This window comes from Esox lucius, chromosome 19, assembly GCF_011004845.1.
Source record: "Esox lucius isolate fEsoLuc1 chromosome 19, fEsoLuc1.pri, whole genome shotgun sequence".
NCBI classification, from domain to species: Eukaryota; Metazoa; Chordata; class Actinopteri; order Esociformes; family Esocidae; genus Esox; species Esox lucius.
In genome coordinates, this window is record NC_047587.1 from 20796515 (window position 1) to 20810145 (window position 13631).

General features: G+C 41.8%; 1 protein-coding gene across 1 annotated transcript; it reads left to right on the forward strand.

The window, feature by feature from the left end:
• Positions 1-2534: 2534 nt before the first annotated feature.
• rbm28 (RNA binding motif protein 28) lies at positions 2535-11447 on the forward strand. Its single transcript, XM_034288196.1, is given in 21 exon segments — positions 2535-2985; positions 3353-3502; positions 3605-3711; positions 3890-3928; positions 3931-3967; positions 4122-4214; positions 4350-4393; positions 4438-4614; positions 4764-4944; positions 5079-5249; positions 5398-5471; positions 5584-5719; positions 5802-5866; positions 5959-6117; positions 6327-6476; positions 6939-7013; positions 7111-7265; positions 7390-7421; positions 9078-9237; positions 9338-9455; positions 10903-11447. Coding segments are annotated over 21 exon segments (2376 nt in total). The 5' UTR covers positions 2535-2867; the 3' UTR covers positions 11038-11447.
• Positions 11448-13631: the final 2184 nt, after the last annotated feature.

Genomic DNA, 13631 nt, shown 5'->3' on the forward strand with positions numbered 1-13631 from the left:
TCTTGAACCCACAACCTTCGGCTCCCCACTACCCACTACTCCAAATAGGGATATCCCCTTTAGAGGGGCGAGTAGCGGCCATACCAAGATCGTTACACTAAACCTAACCAAACGGGAGAGCGTGTCCTTCACTATACCAAGTCCCTCACGGAGACACACCTCTCCAATGGCCATCCAGGCCAATCCCACTTCTCCACCAATGTAACACCCCTGGCCGGGATGCTAAATCAGGAGTTGGAGTCAGAGGTAAAGAACACCGGGTAGAATTTATTAACCCTAACAAGACAGCTGTGTAGCCACTGTCTACGCCCAACAATATCAGTTAACACACAGACTCTTGACAAACTCTCTCCCAGATCTGTAGCTAGCTCAGACAAGTATCATACGTTACCGTTCTCTATCACACGCAGGAGTGGAGCCACAAGTGAGAGAGATGCCCGCCAAAACCCCACCTTATATAAGCTATGGCCGGAGACCCCTGGACACGCCCCTGCTGTCCCCGAGCCCCAGAGATGCCCTCCTCACTGCGGTACGTCCCACCTGGTAAAACAGCCCCAGCTAACTGTCAGGCCCTGCCCCCTAATGAAACATAACAGAGCAACTTAGAACACAGGGTCGCTACAATATTAAGCAAGATGCTTTACCTGCGACATCTGCAAATAAATATTTTCCTGTCAATAGTTTTTTTAAATACCCTTCTTTCGTTATCAGCTTTTCTTAGGCTCATTTCCAGAGATCGCTAGCCATCAATTGCGTGTAGCAATTGATAACTTCCACGTGTGGATTGTGGTGCTGGTCCCTACGTATCATAGCAACGCAAATACCTTGTTTCAACTTAGAGGTCTTTTAAACAGACAGTATGATACTGCTGTACTTATTACTGGGAGTGCCACAGGACTTTTAATTAGAAAAATAAATATATATGCAACAGTAAATAAAGTAACGTCAGGTATATTTTATTTTGTATCATTTTAAAAGTTCTGGATGTATCGCGGGCCAGATAGAATGACTCAACGGGCCGGATCTGGCCCGGGGGCCTTATCTTGCCCAGGTCTGACTTAGAGGATCCCAGTCATGCTTAATGTGCCTTTCATTATCTGGAAGGCGGCCTGTATTTTTCCCCTGAAGCACAGATTTCACTAAACCTGGCTTCAGATTCCTTGTCCGTTATACAGCCATACAGAGCAATCATCTGATGCAATGTTTCCCACATAGTGGTATGGCTGCCCATTTGAAAGACGAATCATCAGACCAAATAGCTTTTTCTATAGCTCAGGCATCCTGGTTTTATGCTCCATATATGCAGAAATGTGTCTGTATACGTTGGCCTTGAATACAAGTGACTTCTGAATGGCAAGCCTGCCATTAATTCCAGATTTGTGAAGCTCATGATGTACAGATTTCATTGAGACTGGGTCACAGACATGCAGATGTAATTTTGCTGTAATTTTTCAGGCAGTACTTTTGGAACATTGAGCGCCAATCCTGTTAAGTGTATTCCCATTGGTCTGCTTCGACTTGTGAACCACTTTTCCTCTTGGCTGATGCAATCTGTCTATGTTCTGCACACGCCATCATGATTTATGAGAAGGTCCACTGGATATATTGAATCATTTTGTAGTTTTGTGACCGATGCCCTACTTCAACTTTGCAATGCAACATGTTGCATTGAAGGCCAATTTGTCTGGTTTCCTGAAATGACAAACATACAGTGCCTGTGGCACGTTCAGATGGTGCTTTCAACACTTTCAGCTTTTTTTCCTTCTTAACTTTTTCACTGCCTTCACATGAGATCCTTGGGACTGTATGGCACTTCGACATCAGTGTTTCTATACTTACATAATCTCAGCACCCAGACAGCGCACCACTGTGAATTCACAAATTGTTGAAACACCACTCCTCCAAAACGAACCAAATTTACACAAATGGTGACCATGCACGCACTTTGCACAGCAAAGTATAAAATCACCTTTCCTCAATGCACTTTCAGTTTCTACAATACTACATTGATTGACTTCTCTTTGATTACTGTAAATACATACTCAAAAATATAGCCTGATGTGAAAAATGGCTCTCAGAAATACACCAAGTTATTATGAAATAAAAATTATTATTATGAAAGTAGACAATCAGAAAAAATATATATTATTGTGAAATCCACCATTAAATAAATATAAATTCTGTGCAAATTTTTTTCAAAAGAATTTGTTCCTATTCATACTTATTTTCATACTGAATTACTCAGCCCTTTATTATACTGTCAATGAAGTTTATTACACTGACTCTGAAGACCTTGATAGCGCATCAAATGGGTGACAATTGGGTAGTAATGTGTGAAATTACGGTTTTAAATTTTCAAAACGAGTATGATGTTAACAGTATATGTTAAACTATGCAAAAAAATCTATATAATATTTCGTTTATACCAACCTCCATTGTTTTTAAGCAACCTTTCATACGGTTTAAAAAAAATTTAAAAAATATCACAGAATTTTTTTTATTGACACCGATGACAACATCCGTTACAATTCCAAGATGGCTACCCTGTTTAGAAAACGTGTGTTTACCATTCGTATCTCAGTGATTTGAATGTGCTCGGTCATAAAATGCTTTCTTACAATATTTCGACTGTTTTAAACATTTTAACAGTATATTACATTGAAATCACTCTTGAATAGTTCATAATTCGCTGCCGAGACCATAGTGTAGGAAAGTGTGGGGAGTGTGGAAAAGTAGAGTGGCTAGCTTGGCAGCTAGCTTACTTGTTAGCTTGCCAGTGCACTTTGGTGAGTGGCTTAGCTAAAAAAAATTAATACAGTGATCAGAAGTAGCATACAAATTCACAGGGCTTTTGCAGAAAATAAGCTATGTCTGCTCTTACAATATTCGTCGGGAATTTGCCAGGAGATGCATCAAACGACCACTTAGAGGAGATATTCTCTGAGATTGGACCTGTGAAGCGCTGTTTTGTTGTCAGTGAAAAAGGTGAGACTGCTAAGGTTTCTGTTAACTTCGGCAAGGTAGCTATATTGCCCAACTCCACGGATGTTACACCGAACATCTAACTCCTACATCAGGTCAAGTTGTATAGCATTCAGTCACAATGTTAGTTATGGCATTACCCGTTGTTGTACCTGTTATAGCAGCACGTGTCAGCCCTGGATCCGACTGTATCAGTAAATGGTATACATATCGGATGTGTACATCGCCGAACAGCGGCTAAGAGAAAGTATTCAATCCACATTGTTTTATCTACATTTAGAATATGTTTGGTCATTGAACTACAAGTAACCGCCTCGTAATATATTGAAATAACGTATGTGTGTAACAGTCTTTGATGTGGTCCTTGAAGGTGGTGGGAAATGTCGAGGATTTGGGTATGTCACATATTCCATGGAGGAAGATGCACAGCGGGCCATAAGAGAGGTGAAAGAATACCATGGTCAGAAAATCAAGGTGTCAATGGCCAAGAAAAAAATAAATGTCAAAAAGAAGGGGGCAGGTGTGTAAAACATTCAAATAAATAGCAGTTATTTAACTAACTATATCATTCATGGAAATAGTAGAGGTTTAAACATGTATTGTGTTCTTTTTTTCTTTACAGCCATAGCACCCAAAGAAACAGTTCCACAAAAAGAACAGAAATCTCATGGAGGAATTAAGAAAACCAAAAGGAAAGCCAGACTTATCATCAGAAATCTGAGTTTCAAGGTAAATCTGAGTTTTGAGGACAATTCCATTAACACTGCATTGGTGCTGCGGGTGGAGTAAAAAAGTGATTGCATTCAAATCAAACAAAAAAAAAGAATAAACATGGGAAGCACTTGGAGGAATGATGGCTAATATATGTTATGAGTTTAACCCCCACCCCCTTCCTCTGGTCCCACAGTGCTCTGAAGATGATCTGAAGGAGACCTTTGCTAAGTTTGGGGACAGTCCTTGGAGGCCAACATTCCTCTCAAACCAGGTCCAGATCACAGACTTAACATGGAAAGAATTATCCCCAAAATATACTACGCTCTATCGAGCCTTGGTGGCTTTTGGTGGCTATCAATTAGCATGTTTTCTATGACAGGGTTGACCATTCATCTCTCTGTTTATCTTCCTGTGTTTGTCTTCAGATGGAAAAATGCGGGGTTTTGCTTTTGTCCAGTTTAAGAATTTCCTGGAGGCAGGAAAGGCATTAATTGCCATGAACATGGTGGAAATCAAAGGTGAAACACAATAGTGTGTGTGTGAGTGTGAGAGATGCTATGAATATCTCGCATAAAACATTTTTGTATCTTGATAATTTTCTGTGGCAATTCGCTGCTGTGATCAAGTCTTTATTCTCTTATTGATCCTTCCAGGAAGGCAGGTAGCTGTGGACTGGGCTGTCGCTAAAGACAAGTTTGTAGCTACTCAGCCAGCATGTAAGAAGGAAAAAAAATGTTGCAGCAGAGAAAACAGCCCCTGAAAAGTGACTCTGAAGAGGAGGAGTTGAAGGAGGAGTTGAAGGAGGAGTTGAAGGAGGAGTTGAAGGAGGAGTTGAAGGAGGAGTTGAAGGAGGAGGAGGAGGGGGGAGGAGGAGGAGGAGGAGGAGAAGAAAAAAACTGTGATAATTTCAAAGAACAAGTATGTGCTTTTGCAGTCTTCATCTTTTCAGTTAAAGTTTAACCGATAAAGTGGATTTTTGGCTGTAACAATTCAGACATTGAGTATGCTTGAAATAGCCTTTGATTCTGAGGACTGTAGTATTTAAGACAGGGTCTTGTGTTCAACAGTCCTTCTGTCTTTACAGAGTTAGCTCTAAGCCAGCTTTGCAGCCAGACAACCTGGCCTCAGAGGATGAGAGTGAGGAGGAGGGAAACAGTGATGAAGAGTCTCACAGGTCAGATGCCGATGACAAAAGTGACAATGAGTCTGACGATGATGATGTTGACGACACCGATGATGAGGATTCTGGTATAATGGTCTTTTCTTGTGATGTAACTTTCCATCTATTGTAGCCTCTTTAGCTCTTCTCTCTCTCTCTCTATCTCTGTTAATTGCTGTCCCTCTGTCTTTTTGTCTCTCACTCCGTTCTTTTCTTCCTCTAGATGTTGCCGCTAAAAAGCCCCTCCCATCAGATGTCAATGAGGGCAAAACCATCTTCATAAGGAATCTGTCATTTGATACAGAGGAGGAGGGCTTGGAGGTTGTGTTACTACAGTATGGAGAACTGAAGTACGTCAAGATTTGCCTGCACCCAGACACTGAACACTCTAAAGGTATTGTCCTGGCTCTAACAAACCATTATTCTTTCTCACTTTTCAGCAGCATATAAGCAATTATGGTCCAAAAGCAAAAACATACACTATATGTTTTTACGGTGAATCATTATTGTGTTACTGGTTGTTGACTGTTTTATGTGGACAGGTATTGCATTTGCTCAGTTCAAGACAAAAGAAGCAGCAGAGAAATGCATTGCTGCTGCCGCAGAAGAGTCAGAGGTGAGACGTTTTTAAGTATCCTTTGTTCTTTAGGTACATCTCTCCCTAGGAGCCCAGAGACCTCTGTGTGGTTATGTATGTGTGAAGGCAATGTCTGTGTAATGTCTCTCAGAGCGGCGGTGTCCGTGTGGATGGCAGGAAGCTGAACATTGTAGCAGCGGTGAGCAGAGAAGACGCTGTCAAACTAAAGGACAAAAAGGTGAAAACACAAACCGGGACCAGGAACCTCTATCTAGCTAGAGAAGGATGTAAGTAGCTCCTTTCTCCTCATCTCCCCTTCCCTCTCCTCTCCCCATATCTTTACTTCATCCCTGTCTCTCTCTCTATCAGTGATCCGGGCAGGAACTAAGGCAGCTGAGGGTGTTCCAGCAGCAGATATGGCCAAGAGGGCCAGAGTGAGTTCTTCGAGTTTTTCAACTATAGCATTGTCTTACTATAAAAGCTTTGTTTTCAGATAACTGTTATCTCTCTACTCTCTCTGTGTTAGGTTGAGGACCTGAAGCGGACCAAGCTACGTGACATTAACGTGTTTGTTTCTAGGACCCGTTTGTGTGTTCATAACCTGCCCAAGTCTGTAAATGATAAACAACTACGACAACTCTGTCTGAAAGCTGCAGGAGGTGACAAGGGGGTCCGCATTACAGAGGTATGGCAGAACTGTGTTTACAATGCTGTTTACATTGGTCTAACATCGTTGACCACAGGTCTACTCATCTTTCTGGCTGATCTGTTGTGTGACCACTTGGTGGGACTGTTGTTCTCTAAAGCTGTTTTGTCCATTTCCGAATGGCTTTTCATTTGTCGTCTAACTCTCCCCCAATGTCCTCACCCTCTCTCTTGTCTGCCTCTCTCCAGTGCAGGGTGATGTATGATAAGAAGCCCGAGCGAGGTCAGGTGTTAGGCCGATCGCTTGGTTATGGCTTCGTTCAGTTCCGAGATCATGAACATGCTCTGAAGACGCTACGACACCTAAACAACAACCCTGATATCTTTGGAGAAAGCAGGGTGGGTGTTTGTGGCGCTGTGCCATTGTTGATCTGTTTGTGTTGTGCACACACTCATGTCCAGAGCACGTCTGGAGTTTGTCCTTGACAGGCTGCAGCTGTGTTTGCGTGTGATTCTAGAGTATATGTTCCAGGATTTTCGAAACCCCCACGTGCAGCTCTCCACATCACGTCCATGTGCTATTGTGATGTAGGCCATGGCCGGAGAAGTACAACATTTGATTATTTAGAATTTCAATTATGTTGTCCAAGAAAGTGCATCGATTCAGTTCCGGAGGTGAATATTAGAAAGTTTTGGTGCACAGGGACTCTGTAAATTGGTTTTAAATGGTGTTAAAGTGGCATTAACAAAATATTAAAGTATTTTGAATTCAGCTTGATGAAATCAGTAGTTTCATTGTATATGCGTTTTTTAAGAAATGCCCTATTCATAGGTTGTGTGTGCGTGTGTGTCTATCTACAGAGGCCTATTGTTGAGTTCTCTCTTGAAGATGGAAGGAAGCTCAAGATGAAAGAAATGCGACAACAAAAAATCAAGGTGTGTGTTTGTATTCTGGTGTGCTGATGATGATGATGATGATGATGATTAAGACGAAAAGTTAGGCATCTCCCTGTTCCATTTTATTGTTTTCCAGGAGCGTTTCATGTCGAGGGGACCTCTGGCAACTGGAGGAAAGCCACAGTCAGGAGGTGGGACTGGAACTCAGAGAGGTGGTGCCGGAAACCCCCAGGGGGGCCATGTTACCGAAAGAGACACCGTCGCCATCCGGCCAGAGCAGGAACATTGGAGGTATAACGTTCTGCATCTATGGCCTGACTTGTGTATGAAACAGCAAGTTTGGTTGCTTTAAAATAATGGTGGAATTACCTGTTTCCTGGCATTTTCCTCCTTTCTTCCTGTTCTTTTAACACAGTGGCGGTGGGTACAATCACTTGGAGAAGCCAAGTCAGGAACAATAATCCATATTCATCCATATACATAGTCTATTGCAGTGTCTCCCAACCTTTTTCAGTTACTGTACCCCCAAAATGTTTTTGCACTGCTTTCAGTGCCCCTGAAGTACCCCCTCATGTTAATTTCACTAGTAAGTCTATGGTGTCATGAGTGTTTTCAAGTACCCCCTGTGGAGAGGCCAAGTACCCCCAGGGGTCCTAGTACCCCTGGTTGGGAACCACTGGTCTATTGTACGGCAGAGAGAAGACAATGTTGTGTAACACTTTACACTATTAACAATGCTGTGTGGTAGGTTTCCATGTCTGTGTGTGGTGCTTTAGCAGAACATTACCTGGCTAAATCCGGTCTAACAGTTATTAGGGATGCCCCGTTACTGTGGGCCCACGGTTCAGTACATATTGTGGTTTGTGGGTCTCGGTAACGCTACGGTTTCGGTATCAATGACGTCTTCATGTTATTAGTGTTTCCATTCGAGTAGCGGACAGTGGCAAAGCAATGCTTGCTGAATGTACTTTGTTTACGGCTTACCCTCACCATCGTACTGAACACTGAATCCAAAGTTTTCCCACAAAGCGTAGTTGAAATACGGTGGTGCGTCTTCACAGTTGCTTCTCTCTGAACCCGTTTTACCTCTGTTTGCGCACAGTGAGAAACCACGATTTCAGTCAGACGTCAGCAAGACACTCGTGACGGTTGGCTGCTTTTCTTCAAACACTGTTGTTCATGAGGTAGATGGCTAGTGCCAAACTAGGTAACTTAGCTAGCTAGCTTCTTTGGTGGATCCACAACCCATACAGAAGTATTCTGCCACCTACTGTAACCGGAGTGTAGAGGGCCGCCCACGGCCTGGGTCGTATTGAATTTGTAGTGGCATTAAAAAAAGTCTTAAAACATCTTGAATGTAACTTCCTGAAAACCTACTATACCCTCTAGGGTGCCTTTAGGGAGGTTTCTCTACTGAAGACGTCATTGCAAATCATCCACTAGTTGTTTAAGGGAGAGGGGGTTGCTGTCCCTGTGATTGCCACATTTTGTGACATTGCTGTAGAGTAAAGTTTGTGAGCCCTCAGTACCGGCCTGGGGCCCCAAGCAGTTGCCTGCCAGTTCACAAGCTTACATGTCTGGTTCTGTGGATCTGAATTTAGAAAGTGCATGTAGTCTGCAGAGCAATAAGCATGCTTTGGAAATTGAGAAAGTGACCAGCATATGGTATTGAATCGTAGGGGGCGTACCGACCGGTTCAATATCATACCGTGTACCATTGCGTCCCTATCTAACATCATGGCTACAAGGAGCCAGCCAGTTAACATTTAGCTGTGTTTGACCTGAATTCCCATCTTCCCAACCCAGTAGGATATAATGAAATTCTGAGAATGGTCTAAAACCTCAAGTCCATGGCTATTTAGGAAAGTGCAACCTTTAACTAGCTACTGAAGGAGAACGATAACATTGGGTAATATTATATTTCCATCGTTGACCTTTTGAATTGTGATTTTATTGGTGTGAAGCATTTTCCTCTCTGGCTTCCCATGGGAGATGTTTTTGAGCTAATTGTCTTAGCTCAAAGCAAATAGACAAGGACTGTTTCCCGCCATTCTTTGTTGTTGTGTCTGACATTTGTCTTTGATTTCCATCTTTCTCATCTAGGACCTCCCACCCAGCCACAAGGCCAGTCAAAGGGCCAGCCTCAGGCCACACATTATTCTGGCTTCCAGACCACTCCAGTTTTGGAACACATAGAACTGGAGGATGGTAAGAAGCGGCGGAAAGTTCTTCCTCTGCCCACGCACCGTGGCCCCAAGATCAGGTAACACGAACACTCTTGCATGCACCGCGCCGTACATGTCGCATTGTAACCCACCTGTTGTTAATGATGCCTACTGTGTGGTGTGATTTCCCATCTTCAGAGCTCGTGATAAGGGGAAGCAGCTGCCTGCTCAGCCTAAGAAACCCAAGAGCCGGCCCAGCAGGAGAGAACGACAGGGTGTGACCTCCCTGGAGAAACCTACCCAGCCTAGACCACAGGTACAGTATGTGTGCATTAGTACCAACTCCGTATGCGTAACCCTACTGATTGGTACCCCGGTCTTTATAGAGTCTGTTGTTCTTTTCCTTTGGGTTCTTATTATTATTATTACAAAAGTTCAATCATTATCAAACTAACTCTAGATAAAATTATTACTGCCTTATGAATTCTTTAATTATTCAAAACTAATTTTAGCATTTTCCAAAAACTAGGAAATGTCCAATGTGGTGTGTTTTTTTTTACCATAGCTTCCAACGATCAGCTTAGGTCATGCTTCTGGTGCCCTAGTCTGTTTTAGTACATGCTATTGCTAAATGGGCTCAGCACCTCTTGAGGCAGGTTGTGATCCTGCAAAAGTTGCAAGTCTTTGTAAATTGAACCCTCTGTGCCTTTGGCAAAAAGAACCTTTACACAAAACATAACTGGGTTTTGCCGTTGTCCCACCTAGCTATCTAAAGGTTAATGTACTAACTGCAAGTTGCTCTGGATTACAATGTATGCTAAATTATTGCAATGTAAATGTCACAGGCATTTCCATTGTATCTGTCCCAGACAGTGGATTGCAAGTCCAATTAGATGATGTTGTTGCCTAGGGTTTGGGAGAATTCTCTGTTAACCAGACTCTGTTCATCGATTGTCCCCTCCTCTCATTATAATGCAGAACAGACTCCATTACATTTGATTTGTGTAGTACACTAAATGGCCATTGTTAGGAGGGTATTACAGGACTAGATAGAGCAAGAGACACTCTGTTGGAGCAAGAGACAGTGCAGTAGGTTTCCTGGCAACCTGAGCCCAGTCCAGTGGTGCCTCTACCTGGTACTGATGAGTACTGTCCTCAGTGTAGGGTTAGATGTTCTATCAAGTGAAAATGAAGCCTCCACGACCACTCTCCCACAATCAATCAATCAAATGTATTTATAAAGCCCTTTTTACAACAGCAGTTGTCACAAAGTGCTTTACAGCGACACCCAGCCTTAAACCCCAAGGAGCAAACAACAGTAGTGTTGGATTTCAGTGGCTAGGAAAAACTCCCTAAGAAGGCCGAATTTTAGGAAGAAACCTAGAGTGGACCCAGGCTCAGAGGGGTGACCAGTCCTCTTCTGGCTGTGCCGGGTGAGATATTAAGAGTCCAATTAGAATAATAAATAAATTTCTCTGGGCTAAATCCAGAGTCTATTTGATTCTAGACTAGGTCGAAAGTATGACCAGGTGGACAAGGACAGGGACAGCAACGGCCCCCCAAACCAGGTACTCCGCAGGTGTGGACCAGGACCTCATCTCCTCCTAAAATTTAAAACTGGAGGAGACTGAGAAAAGTTAGAAAGGGCATTCCTCATATCCCCCAGCACCATAATATAGCAGCGTAACACTTTGGAACTGAGACGGGACACACACACAATGCTTGTGTTGACACTTTGGCCATGTATTTCATTATTTTCTCAGACCGCTAAAGGGGTGAAGAAGCGGTTTAGGAGCCGAGAAGATGAGCGCTTTGACAACCTGGTTGAACAGTACAAGAAGAAATTGATGGGCAACAAGACCGCTGCTGTCAAAAAGAACAAGTGGTTTAGTAGTTAAGTATGTATATTTTGGCATAACCCACTTTTTTTTAACATTGGTTTCTACATTAACATTCACATTTTGAAACAAAGCGATTGTAGTTGAGGTGTTGGCATAATATTAACCCCTTGAACTGTGTACAGTAAAATGGAGTCCAGTGGGATAGTGTAGGTCTGTGACTTCACATTTTACACTAAATTGTGGTGTAGAATTTAATTTACCCTGACTCTGACTCTGCCATCACAACAGATGGGGAAGCACATGGTGAAAAAACATGAAAATCTGTGTGTTTATTTAGAAGCTGATGTTTTACTCTGTACTGTGCTTTATGTTCATGTTAACTTTTGGTGAATAATATTGTAAAGAATATCAGAGCTTTGAGTGACATTTTTATTAAAGAACTTGGCCAAAACCATAATGGACTGTTATTGTGTAGTCTGTCAGAATTTTTTGTTAAAGTGTTGTTATTCAAGGAGTATTGACATATTTTCAGTCTTGAACAGGAAACACATCCACCCACATTGTTGATATGTAATGCTTTTCAGAGGTATTGACCGCATGTTCCCCTTCAAATGGTCATGGCATTGAGAAAACTTTGCTCAGCTGTGACCTGTTTGTAAATGTCTCGCTTGATTTCAGACAGGCCAAAACTCCCACAATGTTGATAGCCTGTTAGTAATGTTTACTGCAGGTTTGGACCCTTTCACCCACGCCTTATATCAATTGATTTTCTTGATGACAAAAGAATGACAGAATAACTATTTTGTACTGAACAAAAATTGCAGTGTAATGTTCAACAATTTCAAAGATTTTACTTAGTTACACTTCATATGACATCTGTTGAAATTAAGTAATTAAGCCCTATTCTATGGATTGTTTTACATGACTTGGAATGCAGAGGCATTTCTTGGTTACAGCTTAAAAAATACTTGACTTTATCTTATGTGGCCACCATTTGCCTCATGCAGTGCAACATCTTTACATGCTGTGGATTTTCGTCAGTGCAATGTTGTCCCTGTCTTCAGTGGCTGTGTGAAGTGGCAGGAAGATTCTTTTATTTCATTTAGAAGATACAGCTAAAGAAAAAATTAAGAGACTCTTAATTTTAAACCTTCTGTTCCTCACTCAAAACCTTCCTTTTCCAATTTTTTGGAAAGGAAAGAAAAAGGCGGTGGTGGAAAAAGGAATTTTTTTCCAGTTCTGTATTCCTATCCAAAACAACTTATATATTGTGGACATTTTAGGATGGCTAGGTGAGGCATCCACTCAAATGAGTAGTATTGGGGACCCCCTACTGGGCAAGGCCGGATCTATATACTACAAGGCCCCAGGGCACAAGTTTCTTTGGAGCACCCCCACCCCATGTAATATCGGCTACTTCATTCTAGCTTTTCATGTTGATTAAGGAAAAATATTGAAATTAATTAGACTTTTTAAGTAAAATCACCTCTCACTACTTTTTCTTATTTCCATTTCTTTTTGAAGGTCCTCTGTTACTGTGTTTTTGTTCCATAATCCACAAAACAAAAAAACTAAAACACTATAAATCACTTATTTGATTGACGCCAAGCTATGTTAGACAAAACTGATAGATGTTATTCACGTGATATTCAAACAGCAAATTTAATTTGGACAAAATTGGTTTTAGGAGAAGTACAGATTTTATTTCTTAAAAAAAAAAATATATATTACAGTAGGCTACAATTTTCTTCCTGACAAATTTTTGCCACATTTTACTGGTGTCAGGAAATGTACTAAGTATTTCAAATCAAACTTATCTGCAACATTATTATAACCTAATTGTTGTGAAAATTATATAATGTTCTTTTATATCAAGTTAAAATCAAGTAAGACATAAAAAACATCCCGGTACATTAAGTCATTTAGCAAATGCTTTGTTTTATCCAAAGTAAGTTTCAAGTGAGGCTGAGAACAATTATTGCATACAACTACAATACCTACAACATAGCACTAAACCCCACTAATAAAAATTGGTATTATTAATTATTATTATTGGCTCACATTTACGGAAATATCTAACACAGAGGCCCTGGTATTTGTGGTGGGGCCGAGGGGTCCTTGTATAGGTTGTGGAGGGACCCTGGTATGAGTTGTGGAGGAGGGTCCTTAATATTGTTTGTGGAGGAGTCCTGGAGTTGAGGTGGAGGTAAGGGACCCTGGTATAGGTTGAGGTGGAGTCGAGTGGTCCTGCTATGGGTTGGGGTGGAGCCCTGGTAGTCAGGGGGCACTTTATGGGCTGAAGTGTCCACATATTAAAGCGCTGTCAGTCTATCTACATTTTGCATTCATTTTAGGCCATCAGGGTGCCAGAGGGCCCTAATGGTGAGAGGCCCCTGGGCCCAGGCCCCATTTATTTTCCCAGTCCATTATCCGGCCCTGCTCCCGGGTACGTTCTTAACAAAAGTAACCACTATACGAATGGCTGTGTTATTACAATTTGTTCTCATTACCGTAATTCCCCATTAAAACCTGCACCGTGTATAAACCGCCCCATTAATTTTATAGCTTTGAGTATATACGAAACCGAGTATTAACTGCACCCGAAATTATGACTCATACATACTTTGTACATTAAAATTAACATCTGTCAG